At 38.1% G+C, this 23,228-nt stretch overlaps 3 protein-coding genes across 3 annotated transcripts; 2 read left to right on the forward strand and 1 right to left on the reverse strand.

Moving 5' to 3' along the window:
* Positions 1-1,889: 1,889 nt before the first annotated feature.
* On the reverse strand, positions 1,890-5,409 carry LOC113142900 (cationic amino acid transporter 2). The gene is made up of 11 exons (XM_026328250.1): positions 4,936-5,409; positions 4,627-4,754; positions 4,307-4,485; positions 4,061-4,194; positions 3,635-3,857; positions 3,280-3,416; positions 2,827-2,929; positions 2,604-2,734; positions 2,353-2,519; positions 2,156-2,264; positions 1,890-2,046 (listed from the first exon to the last, which is right to left on the reverse strand). Exons 1-11 carry the CDS (start codon positions 5,303-5,305, stop codon positions 1,973-1,975), a joined length of 1,755 nt encoding a protein of 584 aa, XP_026184035.1. The 5' UTR covers positions 5,306-5,409; the 3' UTR covers positions 1,890-1,972.
* Positions 5,410-8,218: 2,809 nt separating this feature from the next.
* Positions 8,219-12,119, forward strand: casr (calcium-sensing receptor). Its single transcript, XM_026328875.1, has 6 exons — positions 8,219-8,403; positions 8,493-8,799; positions 8,975-9,808; positions 9,894-10,124; positions 10,768-10,891; positions 10,984-12,119. Exons 1-6 carry the CDS (start codon positions 8,219-8,221, stop codon positions 12,117-12,119), a joined length of 2,817 nt encoding a protein of 938 aa, XP_026184660.1.
* Positions 12,120-15,117: 2,998 nt separating this feature from the next.
* b4galt4 (UDP-Gal:betaGlcNAc beta 1,4- galactosyltransferase, polypeptide 4) lies at positions 15,118-21,254 on the forward strand. Its single transcript, XM_026329053.1, has 7 exons — positions 15,118-15,284; positions 16,485-17,008; positions 17,565-17,797; positions 18,065-18,252; positions 18,447-18,569; positions 18,693-18,797; positions 18,900-21,254. The coding sequence occupies exons 2-7, from the start codon at positions 16,747-16,749 to the stop codon at positions 19,033-19,035; spliced, it is 1,047 nt and encodes a 348-aa protein (XP_026184838.1). The 5' UTR covers positions 15,118-15,284; positions 16,485-16,746; the 3' UTR covers positions 19,036-21,254.
* The last annotated feature ends 1,974 nt before the right edge of the window (positions 21,255-23,228 follow it).

Raw genomic sequence — 23,228 nt, forward strand, 5'->3', positions numbered from 1 at the left:
GAAAATAGTCCTCCACAATAAAGAAAAGATGAGACTTGTCCTGTATTATCTGATGCTGTTGGGATCTAGTTATGTCATCTCAATGTATGGGCCCCATGAAAGTGCACAGATGACTGGAGATATTTTGCTTGGAGGTCTTTTCCCCATACACTTTGGAGTTGCCTCCAAAGACCAAGACCTTGCTGCCCGGCCAGAATCCACACAGTGTGTCAGGTACAATTCAGGATCAGTTTACTAGTTGGAAAAACATTGAAAACTGAGTGTGCTAAATGCATCTAAATCCAGGCTGTGTGTGCATATTTTTGTAGGTTTACGTTCACGTTTTTGTTCACATGCAATCAATTTGGATGATGTATTTTATCAGTGACAAAAACATAATGTTAAAAATGAAATAAACAATAATCAGGACACACTCAGTTTGACGGTTGAATCTTTCTTCTTTCAGATCAGCTATGCCTCCTCTAGTCGCTTACTGAGCAACAAGAATCAGTACAAGTCCTTCATGAGAACCATTCCTACAGATGAGTACCAGACCACAGCGATGGCAGACATCATTGAGTACTTCCAGTGGAACTGGGTCATCGCAGTGGCCTCTGACGATGACTATGGACGCCCAGGGATTGAGAAGTTTGAGAAGGAAATGGAAGAGAGAGACATCTGCATTCACCTAAATGAACTTATTTCTCAGTACTTTGAGGATCATGAAATCCAAGCACTGGCTGACAGGATTGAAAACTCCACAGCTAAAGTAATTGTTGTGTTTGCCAGTGGCCCTGATATTGAGCCCCTTATCAAAGAGATGGTCCGAAGAAATGTTTCGGATCGTATCTGGTTAGCCAGCGAAGCATGGGCAAGCTCCTCCCTGATTGCTAAACCAGAATATCTTAATGTTGTTGCAGGAACTATTGGCTTTGCCCTAAGGGCAGGGTGCATCCCTGGTTTTAGAGAGTTCCTGCAACATGTCAATCCAAAGAGAGATAGTCATAATGGGTTTGTCAGGGAGTTTTGGGAAGAAACCTTCAACTGTTATTTGGAAGATAGCTCAAGGATACAAGAAAGTGGAAGCACTAGTTTTAGGCCTCTGTGTACTGGTGAAGAAGACATCACAAGTGTTGAAACATGATTCCACTCACTTTGATGAGAATGCAGACATGGCAGCAAACTACTCCATTATAAACTGGCAAAGGTCTGCTGAAGATGGCTCTGTGCTGTTTAAGGAGGTTGGATATTATGGTGTACAGAGGTCGATTAGATTGTTATTCAAAGGATTTTCTAATTAGTGGTTTTTGAAAAATGAATGATATTACTCTTTGGGTTCAACAATATGAGTGACAAATTTCATCGATCCTCTCCCGCTGATCCTGGAACAACCAGGGTCACGGTGGACTACAGACAATTCCAGCTGACACTGGACAATAGGCAGGGAACAGCCAGGATCTCCAGTCTATCACAAGCTGATACTTAGAGACAAACACTCACAGTCACACTTACAGGAAATTTAGAGTCAGCATTTAACCTAACCCCAGTTTACATGTCTTTGGACTGTGGGAGGAAACTTGGAGAAAACCCACGCAGACACTGGGAGGTCATGCAGACTCCACACAGAAAGACTCTGTGTCAAACATCATAACCTTCTTGCTGTGAATTTATAGTGGTAACCGCTGCTCCATTGGGCCATCCAGGATCACATTGAGATTAATTGAAGTCTCCAACGAAAATGGTGGGGATTAAACTTGCAGTTTCTATTGGTGTTTCTGTGCACATTTGGCCAAGTCATGAGATTGTGGTTGTAGTGGAAATCTGTTCTAGACTTTGTGATATTAATCAAATCTTTGCTGTATTTATAGCATTTTGGTGAATTCCCATTGGAGGTTATATTGGTCAGTGATTTATTTCACATTGTTTAGTCATTATAATGTTGTCTAGGTTCAATGATTGGCTCTATAGTGGTGGTGATGCTGTGAATACTGACTCAGTTGTGTGCATTATGAAGCCTTTGTTTCTGTACACTGTGATGGACGCCATAACCAAAGTAGATGATTACACCTGTTGAAAGAAAAGTTGCATGACCTTTGGTCATGCTCACATGATTGATAGTTTTTGCTGATTTTGTTGAAATGATAATGTGTATTTTAAAGTGATATTATTCACATACCTACTGCCATCCACACTGCATAACGAATCCATGTGTGTGAGCCAAGTTGAACCATGAGATAAACATTGATAAAGATGCTGACAATAGGAAGCAATGGAACAAAAGGGACCTGAAAGGATGGAAGAGCAAAAACATTAAGGCAGTCAGTTTTTTTTACTACACTTCCCTGCTCATATGAAATGTTAGGAGAGGCATACCATAAAAACAGCTTTTGTTTTACTTCGTGGTTGTCTCCAGATGATCAGGATAATGAGGACCAGCATCAGTACAATTACAGAGACACAAAGTAAAATCCACCATTCAAGGGCCTGCAGGGAGTCCACAGCCCTAGATATGCAGAGGCTTAGGGTGATAGCTAAAAAGCCTGTGAAGAATGAAAGTTTCAGTAATTATTAACAATGGAAATAATCTATTCATATTTACTGATGACATTAAGACCAGCACTTACTAACAAAAACAGTTAAAACAGACACATTTTTTGATGTGCGTATGGTGGCTTGTGAAGGTGGATATAATACTCCGCTAAATGAAAAGGGTTCTTTGCTGAAAGATGAATCGTCACTGAGATCTGCTTGGTACCTGTAAATGTGAGGAATCAACAACGTGACTTTAATAACTACTAAACTTGGAGTAATAATGATATCATTATTGTAAGTACTTATGAAACACACCTCAAAATGAGGATACATATGGCAACAAGTGCATAGGCAAAGAGGATTCCTATTGAGATCATGTCAATCAGTGCCTTCATGTCAAACAATAATGCCATTACAGCTGAAAAGACATAAACAACAATAATAATATGTTACATAAACCTAAATGATTTACCCTGTGATGGACTGGTGACCTGTCCAGGGTGTACCCTTGCCTTTCACCCAAAAAGAGAGCTGGGATAGGCTCCAGCAGATTAGACATAGTCATACATTACTTCACATGTAAGGTTTCTTTCTGCAGATCTGCTCAGCAACAGTTTGAAAAGAAAAAAATGAAGCCTTTGTGAGACACTGCCCATAAATAAATTTAGTCAGTGTGGTGTATATTTTAGCATTATGCATAAGAACGAATTTGATATGAACAAATTGGAACTTTCACAAAAATACTTCAACTTGCTTTGGAAGTGTTACCTGCTACAACCCCTGAAGTCAGCGTGGCTATGACAGGACTCTGTCTGTCACTTGTTTTACTGAGAGGTCTGAAGAGCAGTCCATCCCTGGCCATGGCAAAGATGACACGGGGCATTGGGAACATTACTCCTAGAAGGCTGTTAGGAAAAAAAGCTCACATAATTTCATCCATAACAATTTGACAGTTCATGCAAAATGAAATTCAGATGATCTTCATCCACAGTAAATGTCAGCCAGTGATAATGACATGTTTTCATTGAAACAAAACACAAAACAGCTCCAGACAAATGATTTTTGCTTTGATTTGTAGAGTACAGTGAGGTTTGTAAATCCTACAAAATGTTATAACACATACCTTGTCGACAGTGCACAGAGGGATCCCACAGCCACTGCATAATTTGCAGCATCCCAACCAATGTATGCAAAGGCAGCAGACAGTGGGCTTTGAACACTGAGCAAATAGTACGGCATCATGAGAGTCAGGGCAGCAGACACACCAAAATAAGCCAAGAAGCAAATGAGAAGACACACCACAATGCTCAACGGGATTGACTTCTGGGGATTCTGAACTTCCTCTCCTAAAGAAAAAATGCATTTTATTGACAGTGTGACTGCTCCTGCATGCTTTTTAGTCTGCTGTTTAGAAAACATTTACCCTGTATATTAATGGGTGTGTGGAGTTGAGTGTCTATGCATCAACAAAACCAGATGTAATTTTGATCATTTTTTACTCATCGTTTATAAATGATCCTTATCAGTGACTTTGGCCTTTATCATTTACCTGTTGTGGCAATGTGGTCAAATCCAACAAATGCATTAAAGCAAGTGGCTGCTCCTGCTAATGTTCCTTCAAACCCAAAAGGGAAAAATCCTCCACTGCCATATCTGATGGTTTCATTCAGTAACGTGTTGTTTCTGCAATGAAAAATGTTGTTGCTTGGCCATTTAATAATAACTGACAAAGTGACTGACTGACTGACAAATTATGTAGGACTAACATATTTTTTGACATGCTCCTACCTATTACCTATATTGGAGAGAATCTTCACTGATGCACCAGTTGTTAATGTCTCCCTTTATAAAGCCAGAGAGAATAACAAACAGCAACACCAGTATGTTAACTGTTGTTAAAATATTATTTAAAGTGGCTGACTCTTTCACGCCAAATGCAAGAATCCCTAGAAAGAAAACACATAGAAAATATATGTATTAGTTCACCATGTCTATGGGTACAATGGATCTTTGTTAAATCAAGAATAGGAAACTGCAGTATACATCAGAAATATATGCGAAATTGCTCCACAATATATGTTTCATTTAAAAATCAAAAATCCCAGAGGTCTAGATAACGAAGTCTGGATAGGGAGCTAATCCAGGTAAATCCATCGCAGCCTGTTTGCCTAAAGAGTTGGCAATGACATCGCTAATAAGAAAGTCAAAGTTCCCACTCCAAGCTCTGGCAACACTGGACGTCACTTTAAAACAGCAAACAAGCAGAGAACAAAATTCAAAGAGATTCATTAAACTGTATACAAAATGAGGAAAAAAACAGTTTCCAAACTTTGATTTTAAAAAAAATTTAATTTAGATTTTTAGATTTTAGCATTTTGTGTGAGACTTTTAGACTTGAGGCTCATCATTTGGCATTAATTTTACCCATGATATAAGACAGCAACAGATTCCAGCCAGTGATAAAAGCCCATATCTCTCCAACAGTCACATAGCAGTAGAGATAGGCAGAGCCAGTCCTGGGCACACGAGCTCCAAATTCAGCATAACACAGTCCTGAAAAGATGGATGTTACTGCTGCTATCAGGAAGGAGATTATGATACTTGGCCCAGCCACATCTCTGGCCACTTCTCCAGACAGCACATACACCCCGGCCCCTAGTGTGCTGCCAACTCCCAGAGCCACTAGGTCGAGGGTGGTCAGGCACCGCTGAAAACTGGACACTTCACCTTCAGGCTCCAGAGGCTTCAGACGGGACAGGCTCTGCAGGACCAGTAGAATCTTTGCACCACACATCCTATTAATCAAGACACATGGTGTTTATTGTTAGGACAGATCAAGATGAAACACAAAAACTGAAACACAGAGGACTGACACAAGCACAGTCAATGGACAAACTGGAAAATGTCTCAGCAGACAGTGATGGACAGCTTTTTCCTATTTTCCATTTGCATAGTTTTGAAATGTTACAAAGAAAGTGAGTGCACAAAATGAGCACACAGCATTTCATATAAATCACACACAGAAACATATTAAAACATGTACAAAAGACCTTGTATAAAGAAATAAGCTTATTAGAATCACAGTAAAAGAAAGCACTGTAGAGAAGGGTCAGATAATGTGACTTATTTGATGTATGATTTACACACTTTTAGCTTAAGATTTCCAGTGTGAGTGCTCTCTGGGCATTTTACTTGGAGTATCCTAATGAGTTAATTGCACTTCTGCAAAAACATAAAATGCTTTCAGACCCAGTCTATATGTCCAATGGTTTTTTTTTTAACATCCAAATTGGTCGTGTTAAAAACAAATCAGCATTAATACATTGCCTTCATTGCCTTTAGAAAGCTGTTTTTTTAGTTGGTATATATTTACATTTATATATATGTATTTTATAATATATTTAGAGAACTGACAATATGGCTACAAATCTGTGAAACCCTTTAGGTAATGTTTAATATATAAAACTAATTTGTCCTGATAATTTTGCTTTGCCTCATCCTCCACATGGGGGCAGTGTTTTCAGCTCTGCTGTAACATATAATGATCTGTATGTTACACTCCAAATGTTCTCTCTGGGTTTTTTCACTTAAACTCTTCAGATGTTGCTAAATCAAATGCGAAATTTAAAATAGGAAAGTAAATTTTGAGTGCAGACTTGTTCCTTTTGGCTCTCCTATGTCCTGACGTCTCATGGACACAGTGTTGAGTTGGGACAGAGATTAAATCAACAAACTGTAAACTGAGATTGTTTTTTTAGAGGAGACATCTGCTCAGCAATAAATTAGACTTGTTCATCAAAGCATGAAGACACAACTAAATGTTTGAGGAACACAATAATGCAATCCATTGTTTCTAGGGGTTCCTGGTATCATGCAGCAGCTCCACATAGTATAATGCAACGACGGAGTAAATCATTCTGTAAAACTGATCACTGCATGTCAAGCACATGCAGACATCTTGATTGAGATGCACTGAGATATATTTCATTGATAAAACAGGAATCTATTGCAGTTTACTTTGGACTTCATTTGAGATGTATTTAAATGTGTTTAAGATGTGTTTAAAATGAAATGCCTTTGAAATTACATTCAATATAGGACGATGTGCATTGCTTAAAGAACACATGTTTATATTATATTCAAGACCCAAATATGCAGATACACAAGTTGAAACAAGTGTTAATGAAAGTGACAAAGTCTTATCTCATTTTCTAGAGCCTGTCAGTGGAAACAGATGGTTTACATGACTCTAATCCTGTAATGCTGTGGTAGTAGCAGGGAAGGACTAATTAAAAAACAACCTTCCCGACTCTTTGGCCAACACTTTAGGTTGTGATGACTTTAGTTCAAGATGAGTGAACTGTGAGCAGACTACATTTACTGAAGGAAATGGCCTCCCCCTCTCTCTGTTAATGATTCATGTGGAGAAAGGGGTTCAGAAGCAAAAACTATTGGCCAGTGTATTCATTCAGCACCCTGGATATTGTAGGAAAAAGCTTTTAAATTTGTGCACAGGCACAGAATAAATGTTATACGCGTTCAGCCGGTAAGTTTGAATATGTGTTATTTTCCACTTTTAATCTTTTAACCTCTTTACTTTAAAAATTTAAAAAAACAAAAAACAGAATGACCATTTTTTAAATTGCAGCTATAGTTACTTTCTTAAGTGAACAGATGATAGCATCATGTAGTATTAGTCATTTTGATATTTTACTCTGCTAGAAAATGTATTTTTATTATGCTTTACCAATGTATAACACTTGGGAATAATGAGAATAAATATACTTGTTCGATTTTTAAAAAAATATAATTTACAAGGAGAAGGTTTGGGGATACTAACAATGGACACTGGATGATGCTGTAAAAAGTTTATCAGTATTCTATTTTTTGTAATGAAAAGCCCTTCTACCATGTTTGTGATTATATTAGAAAAGAAACTCTCTACTCAATAGTGACAGTAGGAAAATAAAATATGTTTTACTCTCTAATGGTTAATGTGGTTAAAGGTGTTAGTTACTTCATTATCAGAGCTCTGTCCCAGCATTTTTCCAGCAGTATTAGCCAGATGCTGTAAAGCTGCCATGGCTTTTCTCCATGGTGACTGGGTTCACTGGCTGCAGCATGAGGCCAAGCGTTTGCTGCAAAGAGGGTCATTAGAATGCAACTTAGCTCGTGTAAATCCTGTGCCTGTTTTAGTTCTGATCGAAATTTCAAGCAAATGACCACTCGATGACAGATCTGTTAAGTTTCATCTCTTCTTACACTAATTATTATAGAAGTCAACTCATTTAAAAAAACACAATCATAAAAGACTTGTGTCACTGATTAGACATGCTGGGTAATACCCTTAGGCCATGTGGACTTCTGACAACAGTCTTGTCACCATGACCTTGTTCATAAGGGTTAATGAGCTCAGTGAGTGCAACAGCACAAGAATTATGTTTCTCTTGTGCAGATTGTTTGTAGCTAAAGTTAAAGTTTGTTTTTGTACAAGTATGATCATTTTATTAGGGAAAAAATGTGATTGTACCCCCTTTGATTAGAGTAATAAAGCCCTAACATTTCCATTCCCATTTATCCTACAGGTTGATCTTCTCACCGTTGCAAACATGAATGAGATGAAGAAGCACAACAGGCAGATCAATGGTAGAAGATAATATTGAAAGTAGACATATTGTAGAAAATAGTCCTCCACAATAAAGAAAAGATGAGACTTGTCCTGTATTATCTGATGCTGTTGGGATCTAGTTATGTCATCTCAATGTATGGGCCCCATGAAAGTGCACAGATGACTGGAGATATTTTGCTTGGAGGTCTTTTCCCCATACACTTTGGAGTTGCCTCCAAAGACCAAGACCTTGCTGCCCGGCCAGAATCCACACAGTGTGTCAGGTACAATTCAGGATCAGTTTACTAGTTGGAAAAACATTATTGAAAACTGAGTGTGCTAAATGCATCTAAATCCAAGCATATTTTTGCAGGTTCAATTTCCGTGGGTTTCGTTGGCTCCAGGCCATGATTTTTGCGATTGATGAGATAAACAACAGCAGCATGCTCCTGCCCAACATCACTTTGGGCTACAGGATCTTTGACACATGCAACACAGTGTCGAAAGCCCTGGAAGCTACCCTTAGTTTTGTGGCCCAAAATAAAATTGACTCCCTGAATTTAGATGAATTTTGTAACTGCACTGATCACATCCCATCAACTATCGCTGTAGTAGGTGCAGCTGGATCTGCTGTCTCAACAGCAGTTGCAAACCTGCTAGGACTTTTTTATATTCCTCAGGTGAGAAACTGAACAGCAACACTTTACTACACCATCTTAGTCCTGGACTTAGTCCTAAAAATCACATTCACATGCAAGTGTTTTATCAATAATATGACAAAAACATAATGTTAAAAATGAAATAAACAATAATCAGGACTCACTCAGTTTGACGGTTGAATCTTTCTTCTTTCAGATCAGCTATGCCTCCTCTAGTCGCTTACTGAGCAACAAGAATCAGTACAAGTCCTTCATGAGAACCATTCCTACAGATGAATACCAGGCCACAGCGATGGCAGACATCATTGAGTATTTCCAGTGGAACTGGGTCATCGCAGTGGCCTCTGACGATGACTATGGACGCCCAGGGATTGAGAAGTTTGAGAAGGAAATGGAAGAGAGAGACATCTGCATTCACCTAAATGAACTTATTTCTCAGTACTTTGAGGATCATGAAATCCAAGCACTGGCTGACAGGATTGAAAACTCCACAGCTAAAGTAATTGTTGTGTTTGCCAGTGGCCCTGATATTGAGCCCCTTATCAAAGAGATGGTCCGAAGAAATGTTTCGGATCGTATCTGGTTAGCCAGCGAAGCATGGGCAAGCTCCTCCCTGATTGCTAAACCAGAATATCTTAATGTTGTTGCAGGAACTATTGGCTTTGCCCTAAGGGCAGGGTGCATCCCTGGTTTTAGAGAGTTCCTGCAACATGTCAATCCAAAGAGAGATAGTCATAATGGGTTTGTCAGGGAGTTTTGGGAAGAAACCTTCAACTGTTATTTGGAAGATAGCTCAAGGATACAAGAAAGTGGAAGCACTAGTTTTAGGCCTCTGTGTACTGGTGAAGAAGACATCACAAGTGTTGAAACACCATACCTGGACTACATACACCTACGTATCTCCTATAATGTGTATGTTGCAGTTTATTCCATTGCAAAGGCCCTGCAGGACATACTCACCTGCACACCTGGACATGGACTTTTTGCTAACAATTCCTGTGCAGATATAAAGAAGATGGAGGCATGGCAGGTAAAATGTTTCATATTTCCATAACCAGAGCATTAAATACCTGATTTATTCATGTGTGAATCATCCAAATGTTCCTGCTTCACAGGTCCTAAAGCAGCTCAGACATTTGAACTACACCAACAGTATGGGGGAAAAGATGCACTTTGATGAGAATGCAGACATGGCAGCAAACTACTCCATTATAAACTGGCAAAGGTCTGCTGAAGATGGCTCTGTGCTGTTTAAGGAGGTTGGATACTACAATATACACAGCAAGAGAGGAGCCAAATTGTTCATTGACAAGACAAAGATTCTGTGGAATGGGTTCAGTTCAGAGGTCAGTCGGACTGTTTTCTGGAGCATTTTCTAATTAGTGCTTTCTGAAATATAAATGAAATTACTTTTGGGGTTCTTCCGTATTACTGAGCATTTACATCCATCATCTACCACTGATCCTGGAACAACCAGGGTCACAGTTGACTAGAGCCAATCCCAGCTGACCTTTTGTAAGGGTACACCGTGGACAGATCCCCAGTCTATCACAAGTTGATACATAGAGACAGACGAACATTCATATTTACACCTACAGGCAAGTCACTGGTTAACTTAATCCCAACCTGCATGTCTTTGGACTCTGGATGGAAACAATAGTACTGTGATAAAACCCACACAGACACTGGGAGAACATACAAAGTTCTCAAACTCATAACCTTCTTTCAGTGAAGTGACAATGGTAACCACTGCGCCACAGAGCCACCCATGACCACGTTCACATTATATATAATAACTTGGACCATTGTTCATATAAAAATTAGTGCAGCTTTAAGGTGCCTTTAAAAAATCTGGTTGTTTTGTTGCGTATAAAAATCTACACTAAACTCTACACCAGCTACACTAAATGTGAATGCAAATTTACATTGATTGAAGTTTATTTTCTGCTATTTCCCTTGCAACATTTGTTCCAATTTTATATCCTATAGGTGCCATTTTCTAATTGTAGTGAGGACTGTGAACCAGGCACAAGAAAGAGTATCATAGATAGTATGCCCACATGCTGCTTTGAATGCACAGAGTGCTCAGATGGAGAGTACAGCAATCACAAAGGTACAGAGATGTCAAGTATTCACAATCTCCTAACAATGATTACACTTTGCTAATGTTTGTAATGTTACGGATTTTTTAAATTATTTTTGCAGATGCCAGTGTTTGCACCAAGTGTCCAAATGACTTCTGGTCCAATGGAAACCACACATTCTGCTTCTTGAAGGAAATCGAGTTTCTCTCCTGGACAGAACCATTCGGGATAGCTTTGGCCATATGTGCAGTAATTGGTGTTGTCTTGACAGCCTTCGTCATGGGAGTCTTTGTCAGATTTCGCAACACGCCAGTAGTGAAGGCCACAAACAGGGAATTGTCTTATGTCCTTCTGTTCTCACTTATATGTTGCTTCTCCAGCTCTCTCATCTTCATTGGAGAGCCACAGGACTGGACATGCCGTGTACGTCAACCTGCCTTTGGAATCAGCTTTGTTCTCTGTATCTCCTGCATCCTTGTGAAGACTAACAGAGTGCTTTTAGTATTTGAAGCCAAGATCCCTACAAGTCTCCAACGAAAATGGTGGGGATTAAACTTGCAGTTTCTATTGGTGTTTCTATGCACATTTGTCCAAGTCATGATATGTGTGGTCTGGCTCTACAACGCCCCTCCTTCCAGCTACAGGAATCATGATATTGATGAGATCATATTTATCACCTGTAATGAGGGCTCTGTAATGGCTCTTGGTTTTCTAATAGGGTATACATGCCTCCTGGCAGCTATATGCTTCTTCTTTGCATTTAAATCACGGAAACTACCAGAAAACTTCACAGAAGCCAAGTTCATTACTTTTAGTATGCTTATATTCTTCATTGTTTGGATCTCTTTTATCCCTGCATACTTTAGTACTTATGGCAAGTTTGTTTCAGCTGTGGAGGTCATTGCTATTCTGGCATCTAGTTTTGGGATGCTGGCCTGTATCTTCTTCAACAAAATCTACATCATCCTCTTCAAACCCTCACGGAACACCATTGAGGAAGTTCGATGCAGCACTGCAGCCCATGCGTTCAAAGTGGCTGCCAAAGCTACACTAAAACATAACACAGCTTCAAGAAAACAGTCCAGCAGCAATGACGAATCTTCTGCCTCGACTCCATCCTCATCCATCAGCCTCAAAACCAATGGCAATGACTGTGACTCGGCTTCAGGAAAGCACAAGCCAAGGGTGAGCTTTGGCAGTGGAACAGTGACTCTGTCCTTGAGCTTTGAGGAGTCGAGGAGGAGTTCTCTGATGTGATAGCATGTATGTGGATGTTCAGCATCGTCAGTCCCATTAATGGGGTGTATTTTGGCTTTTATCAGCAGCTTCAGCATTTTGTCAGAAAGATGACATTTCACTTGAAGAAGTGGACATGCACTTTAATTGGATATGTGGGACCAGAGGATGCATGAGTCACACAGTAAATACACGATTACAGGATGTTGACAAACCGTTCCATGGTTACTGATTATGTTCTGTTATGGTCAGTCACAAGACAACAGAAGAGACAGAAGAATAGTCCTTCTGCACTGACAAATCCATGTCTCCATATTTGGGAACTGTTTGGGCTTATTCTCAAGCAAAGTTTCAAACTATGAAAAAATCTAATTTTGAGAGGAAGTGTGAACTGAATGTCAATAGAAATAATTGATATATACTGTATTTGTTTGGACTAACTTAACTGCTGTCTCACAGAGTAAACTACACTTCCACCCCCTCTCACTCTCACTTTTGTAAAATGAAATCTGGGAATATTCTTGTTAAGGTATTTTGTATTTTTCTCCTGAACAATTCCCACCAGTTAGCTTCATTGGTACATTATGTTTGCAGATTTTTCAGATTTACAAATAGAAATAACTACATTTTGAAACTTGTAAAACTGGAATTCCTTGAGTTATTTTAAAGTATATTCACACTATTAATTTTCACATGCTGGAGGGGCTTTGCAGGCTATTTGGCTATAGTGCTTTCAGAGACCTTTCTCTGTTTGCTTTTCACAGGTGTCTGACAAGTGCAAACAGTGCAGGCCTATCTCATATGATAATGTTATTCTCGCTATAGGCTTACAAAGTTATAGCCTCACAGTATAGAAAAGGTTTTAGAAGTAGGGAGGAGCAGTTTGGGGAATACAACAGTAATTCTAACCTATATCTCTTTGAACTGTGACGGATTTTATTTTGAATTAAACCACACCAAGCTATACAATACCAGCTTCCTGAGTAGAAAATACTCTTGGCCTATGAAGTAATAATAGAACAGTAACTGTAATAGTTCATAATTATTATACAAGGTCAAAATTGCTATTCTGTCATTTTTATTATTGTAAAAAAAACACTGGATTACTTCTTCCATTCTTGACTACCAAGTGAAAGCACCAGTTAAGAGAAATACCTCTCAATAGTGTCTGACCATGCTGGATTTCTCAAGGCCTCAAGTTCATCGCATACTGTGTAGGGTAATTCTTTGAATGTGACTAACAGCTAGTCTTGAGCATCTTTATTTATAGCTCAACATCGCCACCTTAGGAAAATGTGCCCAAGGAATAGGGCCTCAGGAAAATCTGTACTAAAATCCACCACAGATAAGACTAAGAGAGTAAAGCTTTGAGCTTCAGTCTGACAGTCAGCATCACCTGGAATGGCAATAGACAATGCAACTAATAATGACAATAAGGCCAAACAAATCAATTGCATCATTAAAATGGAAATGCCCCTTCAAATGCTCAGAAGACTGCCAAATTATATTAACCAAAATAAAACTAACCTGGACTGAAATGAAAAGCAAAATTGAATGCAACAGCAATTGATGAGAAAAATACTAAAAATAAATTAATCTAATGAAATTGTGTTTTATATTAAGTTCACTGTTTCTGTTGTACTATGCACAGTATTGATCACTGTAGTATTTTCAGACAAGCATTTTTTCCAAAGGGAAACTCTCAGTAGCTGGAGTAGCTGTTAAAAAAGAAAAAGTAAATAATAAGGCATTTTAGCAGGGTGCATTTCTTAAAACATTTCTTAACATTTATTAACAAAAAAATAACATGTTGAGATATTATGAATCATGTAGCAGGCTTACAAACAGCTGTTAGAAGGAGGAAAAGACCAACATGTTCTGTTTTGATAGGGCTAAAATATTACAAATATCTGCATGATTCATCAGCATTTCATGATTGTCAAAGACTGTTCTGGCTAAGGAAGAGAAGAGGACAAGTCCATTTCTACAAGGCCTCTGACATGATTCCGCAATTACTAAAAAGAAAACCCAGCATTGTATTTGTGTTTTATACAGCTATTTTCAACAACTGCTCAAACTATAGGGATTTACAGAATTTAGGAATCTAAATCAGATTTTTAGTCAACATCAGACAATCAATTCATATAACTTACATGGTGCCTGGGTCACGAAAGCATGGCTTTATTGGTACTGCAAATGTCTTTATTAAAGTAGCTATGCAGAATTATCCTGCCATTTTTACCTGAAACAGGTGATTAACACTGACACTGATTATTTGAAGCATTTCCACCAGGAACATATAATGACTGTTGCAAAGCGTTGTAAATAAATAATGGACAATAACTATGTTGTGCATTGTTGGATTTATGTTCCACTGTATACATGGCAAAGGGGTGTACAATAAATGCAGCTGTCAGGAGTGACGGATTTTATTTTGAAAGCCAGCACCGGAAGTATTTATTTAACACACTCACCGTGGTTTGAGCTTCATCAAGCCACCTATAAAAATAAAATGCTTTCCTGTTCGTGATTGCTGCCTTCAAAATCCGTGCGGTATGCTCCGTTTCAACAAAGGAATGAAATAGTATTAAATACTCAGACATACTGAGGTATTTGCTGAACTGTGAACATCTTTTCAAAGTCATAGCTGTCAGTCCAAATGAACCTTATGTCACTGAATAACTTTTAAGCTTTTTTCTTTCATTGAGAATTAGCCTAATTATTCATAACTTTCTCGTATTTAGTTAGTCTGCATTGTCCTAATCCCCTAATCCCATTGTATACTTTTAGTGTAAAATACACCCAGAAGACGTGCTGTGTATTTAGGTTCAGGTGACACTGTAGGTTATTGATAACTAGCTAACCAACAAAAGTAGTAACGTTAACTTTACAGCCCATAGGAAAATAAACGGCAGTGGTGTGAAACGATAAGGAGTGGATGGGCTGGGGGGGGGGGGGGTGTTTTGTCAGCAGCGACTGTAAACTTTACCTCTTACCTCTTACAGCACTTTACGGTAACACGTTGTATCCGCATTCCTTAGCTAATGTTAGCCAGCTAGCTAGGCTGCAAGTAGGCAACATCTGGGCACATCTACACGCACTTGGCCAAACACGTTTGAGCTTTTCCCGTCAGAAGACGCGGACAGTATGCAGGAGCCGAAGAGGGAGCAGTCAGAGATGTAAAAGGTAATGTCCTGACTCGAGTTTCGACGTGAGTGATTGTTGTTACGGTACGTTTATCGCGGTGGTGGTCTGAGCTAGCCAGCGTTAGCTTGTCTTTGACCCCCAGATTAACGTCAACATACAACAGGGCGATGGAAAAATAAAACATGATAAAGATTCAACCTTTTAGTAACTTTTCCTTCTGAGACCACAGACAAGACAGTGACAAAAACAACATTATTAACAATAACGTTTCTAACTCACTGGACATGTCATGTGTTTGCTTATTGTTAGCAGGTAGCTAAACAACAATTAGTTATACACGATTATTACAGTTATAACTATAAATGATCAGCTTTCTGATAATACATCAGTGAGGATGCAATAAGGAGTTTAACCTAAATTTAATTTGATTTACTTTTATTTTTTAAGATCGCTGTTTCTAGTTACAGATCTCTGAGGGTATTGTTACGCAATTATTATTATTAACGTTATGTAGTGACAATATTAGATATGGTATAAAGCAGATTAGACACAGAAAGATATGTTAACCTCATCCAAATCCAGCTAACAGCCGACAGTTCTTATCAGTCTTTGCTGTGTGTTAATGTTAAGACTTTTATTTGCTCATGCCTGCTTCTCAAATATTTGCTTATTTACACTTAATAATTTGTAATTTGAACAGATTTGCTTTATGGAGTCTCGATTGGACAAAACAATGTGAAGCTGTCAACTTGTACTCTGGGAAATTGTGATGGATACAGTTTTACTTTAAATAAAACAAACAACAACAACAAACCACCTAATTAACTGAAGTGCCCTGTGTGATAACAGCAATGTGCATATGTTGTATGAGGGTTTGGTTTCATTGTGGATAAGAGAGGGGGAAGGAGAGGCTTAACAGCTGGGCACTGTGATACCAAACTTTCTCATGTGGCACAGAAAAAGACAGGTTACTGAATGTAAAACTTTCCCTCTGGAAGCTGTTTCAGTAGCATGTAAGAAAATACATGGATCTGAACACAAAACTAAAAGAGGAACTGGAAATATAAACATTTATCCAGCATTAGTGCCAGGTGATTTCAGTTGTATGAAAAACAGTGGTTATACACAGATCTTCTTTCAGACTGGAGTTTTGCCTGAGAGGACATGGTAGTATCAGGTTATGATGCAGGTATAGCCATTCTCAGTAGTAACATGTTTTCTCTCTATACTAATTTACAGATCTCAGAGATCTCCTCAGCTGCTGAAACTGGATTTTAAGGGTTCGTCGACAGGGTTTCACCACCAATTGTTCGTCACATTGATCGTTTTATTTATTGACTGTCCAGATCAGCAGATTGTGTCACCGCCATGAATGACTGGTCAGTCATTGTGTGGCTGTCAGTTTTTTTGCTAAAATGTCTAGTATGGACATATCTTAAACTATAAGTAAGACTCTTCAGCTGCCGCTTTCACTGTTTTACATCAGCAAAACCAAAAAGTCATGGGCTTCTGTTTGCCTGTGTGCAAGATTTTGCGCCGAGGGAAGTATTTTGTACTGCTCTTTCTCTCGCTGTCATTGCTGGCATGGATCGCAACTTTTTCAGGAGAAACTGTGAAATCTATTCAGCTTTCCTCCGCCACAACTCAAAGTCTTATCAGAGCAGACAGTCTGACGGATAAATTCAAATCTTGGACAGCAACACCTGAAGACTTAAACACTCCACCACCAAAACACGAATGCCCTCAGGAGTCACCACTGCTAAGTAAGTATGCACCAAAGGTCAAGTTCAAAGGAGTGAAGAGGTATTCTCTATATGTTAGTTTGATTAACGTTTGTTTAATATTTTAAGGTTTAATAAAAAAACTCTCAGATATAAGTTAAATTTGTGCTTATGATGGCTGTCTCTTATACAGGAATGGTTTGTTTGTTTCAGTTAGTCTCTGTTTTATATTTCTGTCTCCATGATTACACTGACTGAATGGCACTGCAGATGAAAGAACATTAGAGTAGATAAGTTACCTACTATGTAATTTACCAGACAAAGCCTTGTGTCAATCAATCTCTGATATCACCTTGAAAATTAGAGTTTCAATTTCTCAGAACACTGATGTTACATTAGAAATTATATGAAATATCATTTTAATGGTTTAAAAATAAAACAATTTCTAACTGGTAAATCACTTCATTTTTTTAAGAATTTGGCCTTTGATATAATAGTTATTGGGTTTTTTTGGGGGGGGGGGGGTTCATATGAAATATTCTCATTATTGCATTTTTTATGTCCTAAAGCTCATTAAATGTGGAAACTGTTTCCACAGAAGGAGCTGTGAAACTATCCTTTGAATCCTCTCTTAAACTGAAGGATGTGGAAACTGAGAACAAAGGAGTGACTGAAGGCGAGTGTGAGCCTGTAGACTGTAAAGCGAGGCAGAGTGTAGCGATCCTCATCCCTCATCGCAACCGCGAGAGACACCTTCTCTATCTCCTGCATCACCTGCACCCCTTTCTGCAGAGGCAGCAACTGCACTACGCCATTTATGTCATCCAGCAGGTATTCCACCACATCATGCACAGTTTTATGTCACATGGTTTTAGACATACTAAAACTAAATACTAAATTATATTTATATACACAACTGGCCTTACATCACAGCTGTTGTGTAGGTGGGTCTGCACTTCAAACCTCCTAGCTATTAATGATTTTTTTTCAGTTGGTGACAGGTACAACAAATGTCAACACTGAGCTTTAAACTGTAGCTGAAGGATAGGAGCAGATTGTGATTTTATAGTATCTTCTCTTCTTTTTTTTTTGTTTAAGGCTGGAGATGTAACATTTAACCGTGCCAAGTTACTGAATGTTGGGTATTTAGAAGCACTGAAGGACTTCAGTTGGGAGTGCTTCATCTTCCATGATGTGGACCTGGTTCCTGAAAATGATCATAATTTATACGTCTGTGACAATCAGCCCAAACACTTGGTGGTTGGTCGGAATGTCACAGGATACAAGTAAGTACATGACTAAGAGTAAATTCCTGTAATTCCATGTATGAGTCAGCAGTTAAACTTTATGCTATCCTTGGGAATACACTTTGCAGCACTAACGGATCCCAGTCTCCTCAGGCCTAATAGTACCTTAAATGGCCTGATATCATCTGTAAACAAAGAAATGTTTTTCTTCATAATTTTCCACTCACTACTAGGCTACGTTACAAAGGATACTTTGGAGGAGTCACAGCAATGACTAAAAACCAGTTTCTTCAAGTGAATGGATTCTCCAACACATACTGGGGCTGGGGTGGAGAAGATGATGACCTTCGCATCAGGTGAGACTGAAAAGACTGAAAACTATGATTATCTGGTTGTTTCCACCAGTCTGGAGCAGATTTGAAGCAGTTCTTATTCTTGCATTTGTTCGCTGATACATGTGGCTGTGCTGTCTCATGCAGGGTTGAGATTCAGAAAATGAAGATTGTGCGGCCGCCAGCTGATGTAGCTCGCTATACCATGGTGTTTCACAAACGGGACAGTGGCAATGAAATAAACAAGGACAGGTCAGTCAATGTACAGATGAGTGTTGTGTGTTCAGCGTAGTTTAGGTCAATAAAAGTTGTGGTACAAATGTCATCTCTTCAGTTAAATTTTTTTTCCCTTAGGATGAGGTTGTTGGGACGAACACCGCAGGTATGGAGGAAGGACGGACTCAACAGCTGCTCATATAAGACGTTGTCAGTAGAGAGGCTGCCTCTTTATGTGAACGTTACTGTGGACATTGGTAAGCCACAGAGTTGAGATTCCAAACAGGAAGCCCTGCTGTGACCAAAAAAGTAACTTATGATGTATGCCAAGCCACTCCCTGCATCAAAGCTATTAGAAAAGAAAATCAAAAGTTAATAAGCACACAAAATGTACATTGTTTTTGTTTAGTTTACAAATGCTGGCACATTTTTGCACATTTTGGCAAATCATGCTGTTTTCAATTCTTCATATTCTTAACAGGGTTTCTTTATAATGTGTCAGAGAAATCCAGCCATCAGGCTTTCATTGATTTATCCCTATGCCTTATTATTTGCCTAAATGGTATATTAGGGCATGGTGTATTAGTATAAAATATACTGATATTTTGTAAAAGCCTGCAACACATGGACAGTGCATATTTTGTGTGCTTCTTTCTGTGAATGCAATGACTTCCTGAAGTCCCTACAGACCCTTATTAGTTGTCAGTTGCCTAATTAGACCATGTCTCAGGACTGTCTGGGAGGAACAGACTGATTGACTGACTGATACTGTATCACCATTAAGCATGTGTAATAGTACAGACCATGTAGTGACCTATTTCCCAGCCTGTGTTTGACTGACTTTACCATTAGCAGGCAACTAATCAGCCACATAACTGAGTACACCAATGAGGGTGCACCGAGCCATAATGTGTATGTAATGTACGTTAGAGCTGCATTAACTGATTTTTGAGGCAGAAAGACAAAAGAAACTAGGATCAATAGTCTATAAATAGTAATTCCTCTTAGATGTGCCTTGTTTAGTACAGTAGTAATTAGTCTTTTTAGGTACAGAAACAGAATATTTAATGTCCAAATAAAAAACTATCATTTAATCTGAATTAGTTCAAAATTATTTTCATCTAAATCTAAAATTTCTGCTGTGTTGATAGAGGACAACATGAAAATATTAATGAACGTCTGGAAATCTCAATAGCACTAGATGCCTGATTGCTGTCTTGCTTGTCATATTACTGCTCTGTATTATAGTGAGTGATTTTAAAAGCAATGGTATTACACTAATGTAACATGAACTTGTTTAACATAAAATGCAGCCTCATTCATGTCATTAATTACACATGCATGATATGTCAAAAGGTCTGCTGTGTTTATTAGAAGGTAAAAAGTAGCTTTTTTTTGTTCCTTTGGTTGGCACTATAAAGGTCTAGCTGCTCTACAATCAACCCAAATTATTTTTACTATCTTTACCACAACACACTAATAAAGAATTGGACGCCCTTGGGTCAAATAATTTTATTTACTGAACTTGAGAACTTTGAACATTTATGGATGAGACATCTTAAGATATAATTTCTTACTCTGCATGTTTGTTTGTTTTTTATAAACTTACATGCTTCATTTTCTTTTGAGACCAATCAGTAGAAATGTTATCTTGTTATCGAATGTGAAGAAATTTCAGTGTAAAAATTTCTAATATTTATGCTTTGATTGCGCTGTGCTGTTTAGACATGTATCTCTTATGCTACACAAATGATTTCATTTCTGCTAATTTAAATTTGTAATGTAGTATAGCTGCTGGTATGTCAAAACTACAGTATGTTTGTGTTTGTTTATCTAACTAAGGGATCCTGAATACAGTTTCACTAACTGTATTCATAAACATTGTTCCTTGAGCGACTCATTATAAATCCCCGTTCATAACCGTTAAACTAGACCTTCATAATTAAATTACAACATTTCCTGTGTGTCAGTGTGAGAAATTGAAATTGTTCCTCCTTGATGAGCTCAACTAGTCTACATAAATCTACAGTATGCTGTAGCCATTACATTACGAAGGTCTTTTCATTGTTCCAGATGTTTTATGTAACACACGTTTTCTGCGTTGTTTACGACCTGACTCTGTTTCTCCACTCCTGGGATGTTTTTTGTACTTGTTTGCTTTGAAATTTTCAGATGTGAAAAAATTATATAGTGCAAAGATAAACGTCAACTTTTCAATAAGAGTAAAATGATCACAAGCAAGAAGATCTGTGATAGTACTGTAGCATCAAACATTTCACTTTTTTAATTTGAATTTGTACTACTTATGTATGAAATTCAGCGTGATGCCATATTAACTCTGAGTGTCATTTGGTGGATCCATTTTGAATGTTTTTATGTTGATTTGGGCTGATATGTCCATCCTTATCTCTGATCATTACAGAGGTGATTCTGCATATCACTACTAATTATTTTTTCTTTAGAGCAGATGTTTAATAAATATTTTTATTATGACTTGTCTCATGGTTTTGTTTTTCATCTGCAGGTTTGGCACCACATTTTTGCTTTATCTGACAAAATATGCACATGATTAAAACTTAGTTTTAATGTAACATTAGTTTATGTTAGTCATGAGGGCAAAAACAACTGAGAAGTAGTTCATACCAGTTGTGGCAGTTGGCAGTATGTCTGCAATGTTTGGGATATATTAGTAGTATGGATTGGTGAAATAAAAGACTTGTTTTTATCCTGTAATATTCCAAAGTGTTTGTAACATATTATATCCTTATATTTGATGATGCAAATTCAAGCCAAACTTTAACATCTTTTCAGGAGCCTAATGTGCACTGGGCCTGCCTTATTGCATTACATTATACATAAGATAAGATAAACTTTATTAATAATCTCCAAAGGAAACTTCAGGACCTGGAAAGTGAATTTAAAATTAATAAATGATGTTAATATGCAGTGTACTGTATATAACAGGCAGAATCCCTGCAAGATGGAAGCAGCTTGCAGTGCATAGATCCGACCAGTAGGGGCTTTGTGAGCATATATCGAGGGCTTCTGTGTGCTTTTATTGTTAGGTAACCTGTGCAATGTACATAACACCAACCTGATTAATTCTTGTGAGGTTGAAATGTGGTAATATGTCACACGCAGCACAAGTATAGGCAATAGTAAAGAAAGCACATTTTGACAGTTTCTGAAAAACAACACTCAACAAAGACCTGACTAGAATAATAAAAAAAAAAAAGACAAACTCTTTTGCTCACTGTGATTTGAATGTGAATGCACAAGTATGTAATGAGAGCTGTGATAAGGTTGAACTCTTAGTCAGTGAAATCAGCTCTCCCCATTCCCTTTAAAAGCAGTTTAGCCCTTCCATAACACATAGCTGCTGATAGGAGAGATACTGGGTGTGACTATGGCATCTCAAACATGAAAGTAGATATCCCAAGTGGTGTCCTTTTTACACTTGAATTTTCACCATGTTTTCCTTGTAAGGGAGCAGTTTTATTCATATGACGTGGCACCATATAATGTGTAGTGCCAACACACAAATAACTCAAGATTTAGATTTGCAGTTCAAAGCCTGGGTATATGTTATGTTGTTGGTTCTCTTAACAGATTAGGCAGTTATGCACAGGTTACTTATGAGGTATTTGTATCAAAGTGTAGGAAGTCATTACAGGTCTGTGCCATTTCCAGTTAAAGCTAGGAAAATTACCCCCAAAAGCAAATGACTGTGTTGTGAGCTGAGTTGATGGGAATAAAATTTGATTTTGTAGATTTTTGTTTTTGTGCATATAATGAAAGGAGCTAAAGTCTTCACCTTCAAATCAACAACATTTTATAAACATTGAATAGTTTGTCTTTATTGTGTCATTTCGACTGTAGTGTTAGCAGAAAACAAATTGTGCTGCATCTCCATAAGACATGGCATCACTTTGGGGACATGTGCTAAAAGTAAAGACAAGAATAACCCCTTATTATTCAGATACAATGAAATGTCTTCTCAGCATAGACCCTTTTTTTTCCTAGTGGCTTTGTATGAACAGAATGATGTCATTTCCTCTTCCTATGGTGCAGAAAGAAAGCTTTGTCTTGTTGAGGCCAGGCCTGGTCATCTAGCTCACATGTGACATTCACTTGTAGCACAAAAATATCTGTATCAGAACACTGTTATGTACTTTACAGAGCAGCTCATTCAGATGTTAGTAAAATACCAGTGGTGCCTCAGTGTGTACTGTATTGTTTCAGCTTGTTCATGTAGATATAGTATCCCTTGTATGTAAGAATTCATCAGTGGGATGTTTATGACAGTAAGCAACATAATGAATGGAAAATCAGTACATTGCCAATTATTCCTGACTTTCACTCTGGTATATAAGGGCAGCCCAGCAACTTAAAGCTATTGTAATATATATTTTTAACCTCACTCTGCAGTTCTTCTCAGCCCTAGTGAGAATTTGTTTTTCGGCCTCG

This window comes from Mastacembelus armatus, chromosome 14 (assembly GCF_900324485.2).
Source record: "Mastacembelus armatus chromosome 14, fMasArm1.2, whole genome shotgun sequence".
NCBI classification, from domain to species: domain Eukaryota; kingdom Metazoa; phylum Chordata; class Actinopteri; order Synbranchiformes; family Mastacembelidae; genus Mastacembelus; species Mastacembelus armatus.

What these genes read in the sequence shown, in the direction of transcription:
- b4galt4 (XM_026329053.1), top strand. Translation starts at nt 16,747, where the DNA reads ATGGGCTTCTGTTTGCCTGTGTGCAAGATTTTGCGCCGAGGGAAGTAT. An exon ending in TCAGGAGTCACCACTGCTAA is followed by an intron (nt 17,009 to 17,564) that starts GTAAGTATGCAC and finishes CTGTTTCCACAG; the next exon opens with AAGGAGCTGTGAAACTATCC. An exon ending in CCATTTATGTCATCCAGCAG is followed by an intron (nt 17,798 to 18,064) that starts GTATTCCACCAC and finishes TTTTTGTTTAAG; the next exon opens with GCTGGAGATGTAACATTTAA.
- LOC113142900 (XM_026328250.1), bottom strand. Translation starts at nt 5,305, where the DNA reads ATGTGTGGTGCAAAGATTCTACTGGTCCTGCAGAGCCTGTCCCGTCTG. An exon ending in TGACCACATTGCCACAACAG is followed by an intron (nt 3,858 to 4,060) that starts GTAAATGATAAA and finishes TTTTTTCTTTAG; the next exon opens with GAGAGGAAGTTCAGAATCCC. An exon ending in CTCTGTGCACTGTCGACAAG is followed by an intron (nt 3,417 to 3,634) that starts GTATGTGTTATA and finishes TTTTCCTAACAG; the next exon opens with CCTTCTAGGAGTAATGTTCC.
- casr (XM_026328875.1), top strand. Translation starts at nt 8,219, where the DNA reads ATGAGACTTGTCCTGTATTATCTGATGCTGTTGGGATCTAGTTATGTC. An exon ending in GACTTTTTTATATTCCTCAG is followed by an intron (nt 8,800 to 8,974) that starts GTGAGAAACTGA and finishes TTCTTCTTTCAG; the next exon opens with ATCAGCTATGCCTCCTCTAG. An exon ending in AGAAGATGGAGGCATGGCAG is followed by an intron (nt 9,809 to 9,893) that starts GTAAAATGTTTC and finishes CCTGCTTCACAG; the next exon opens with GTCCTAAAGCAGCTCAGACA.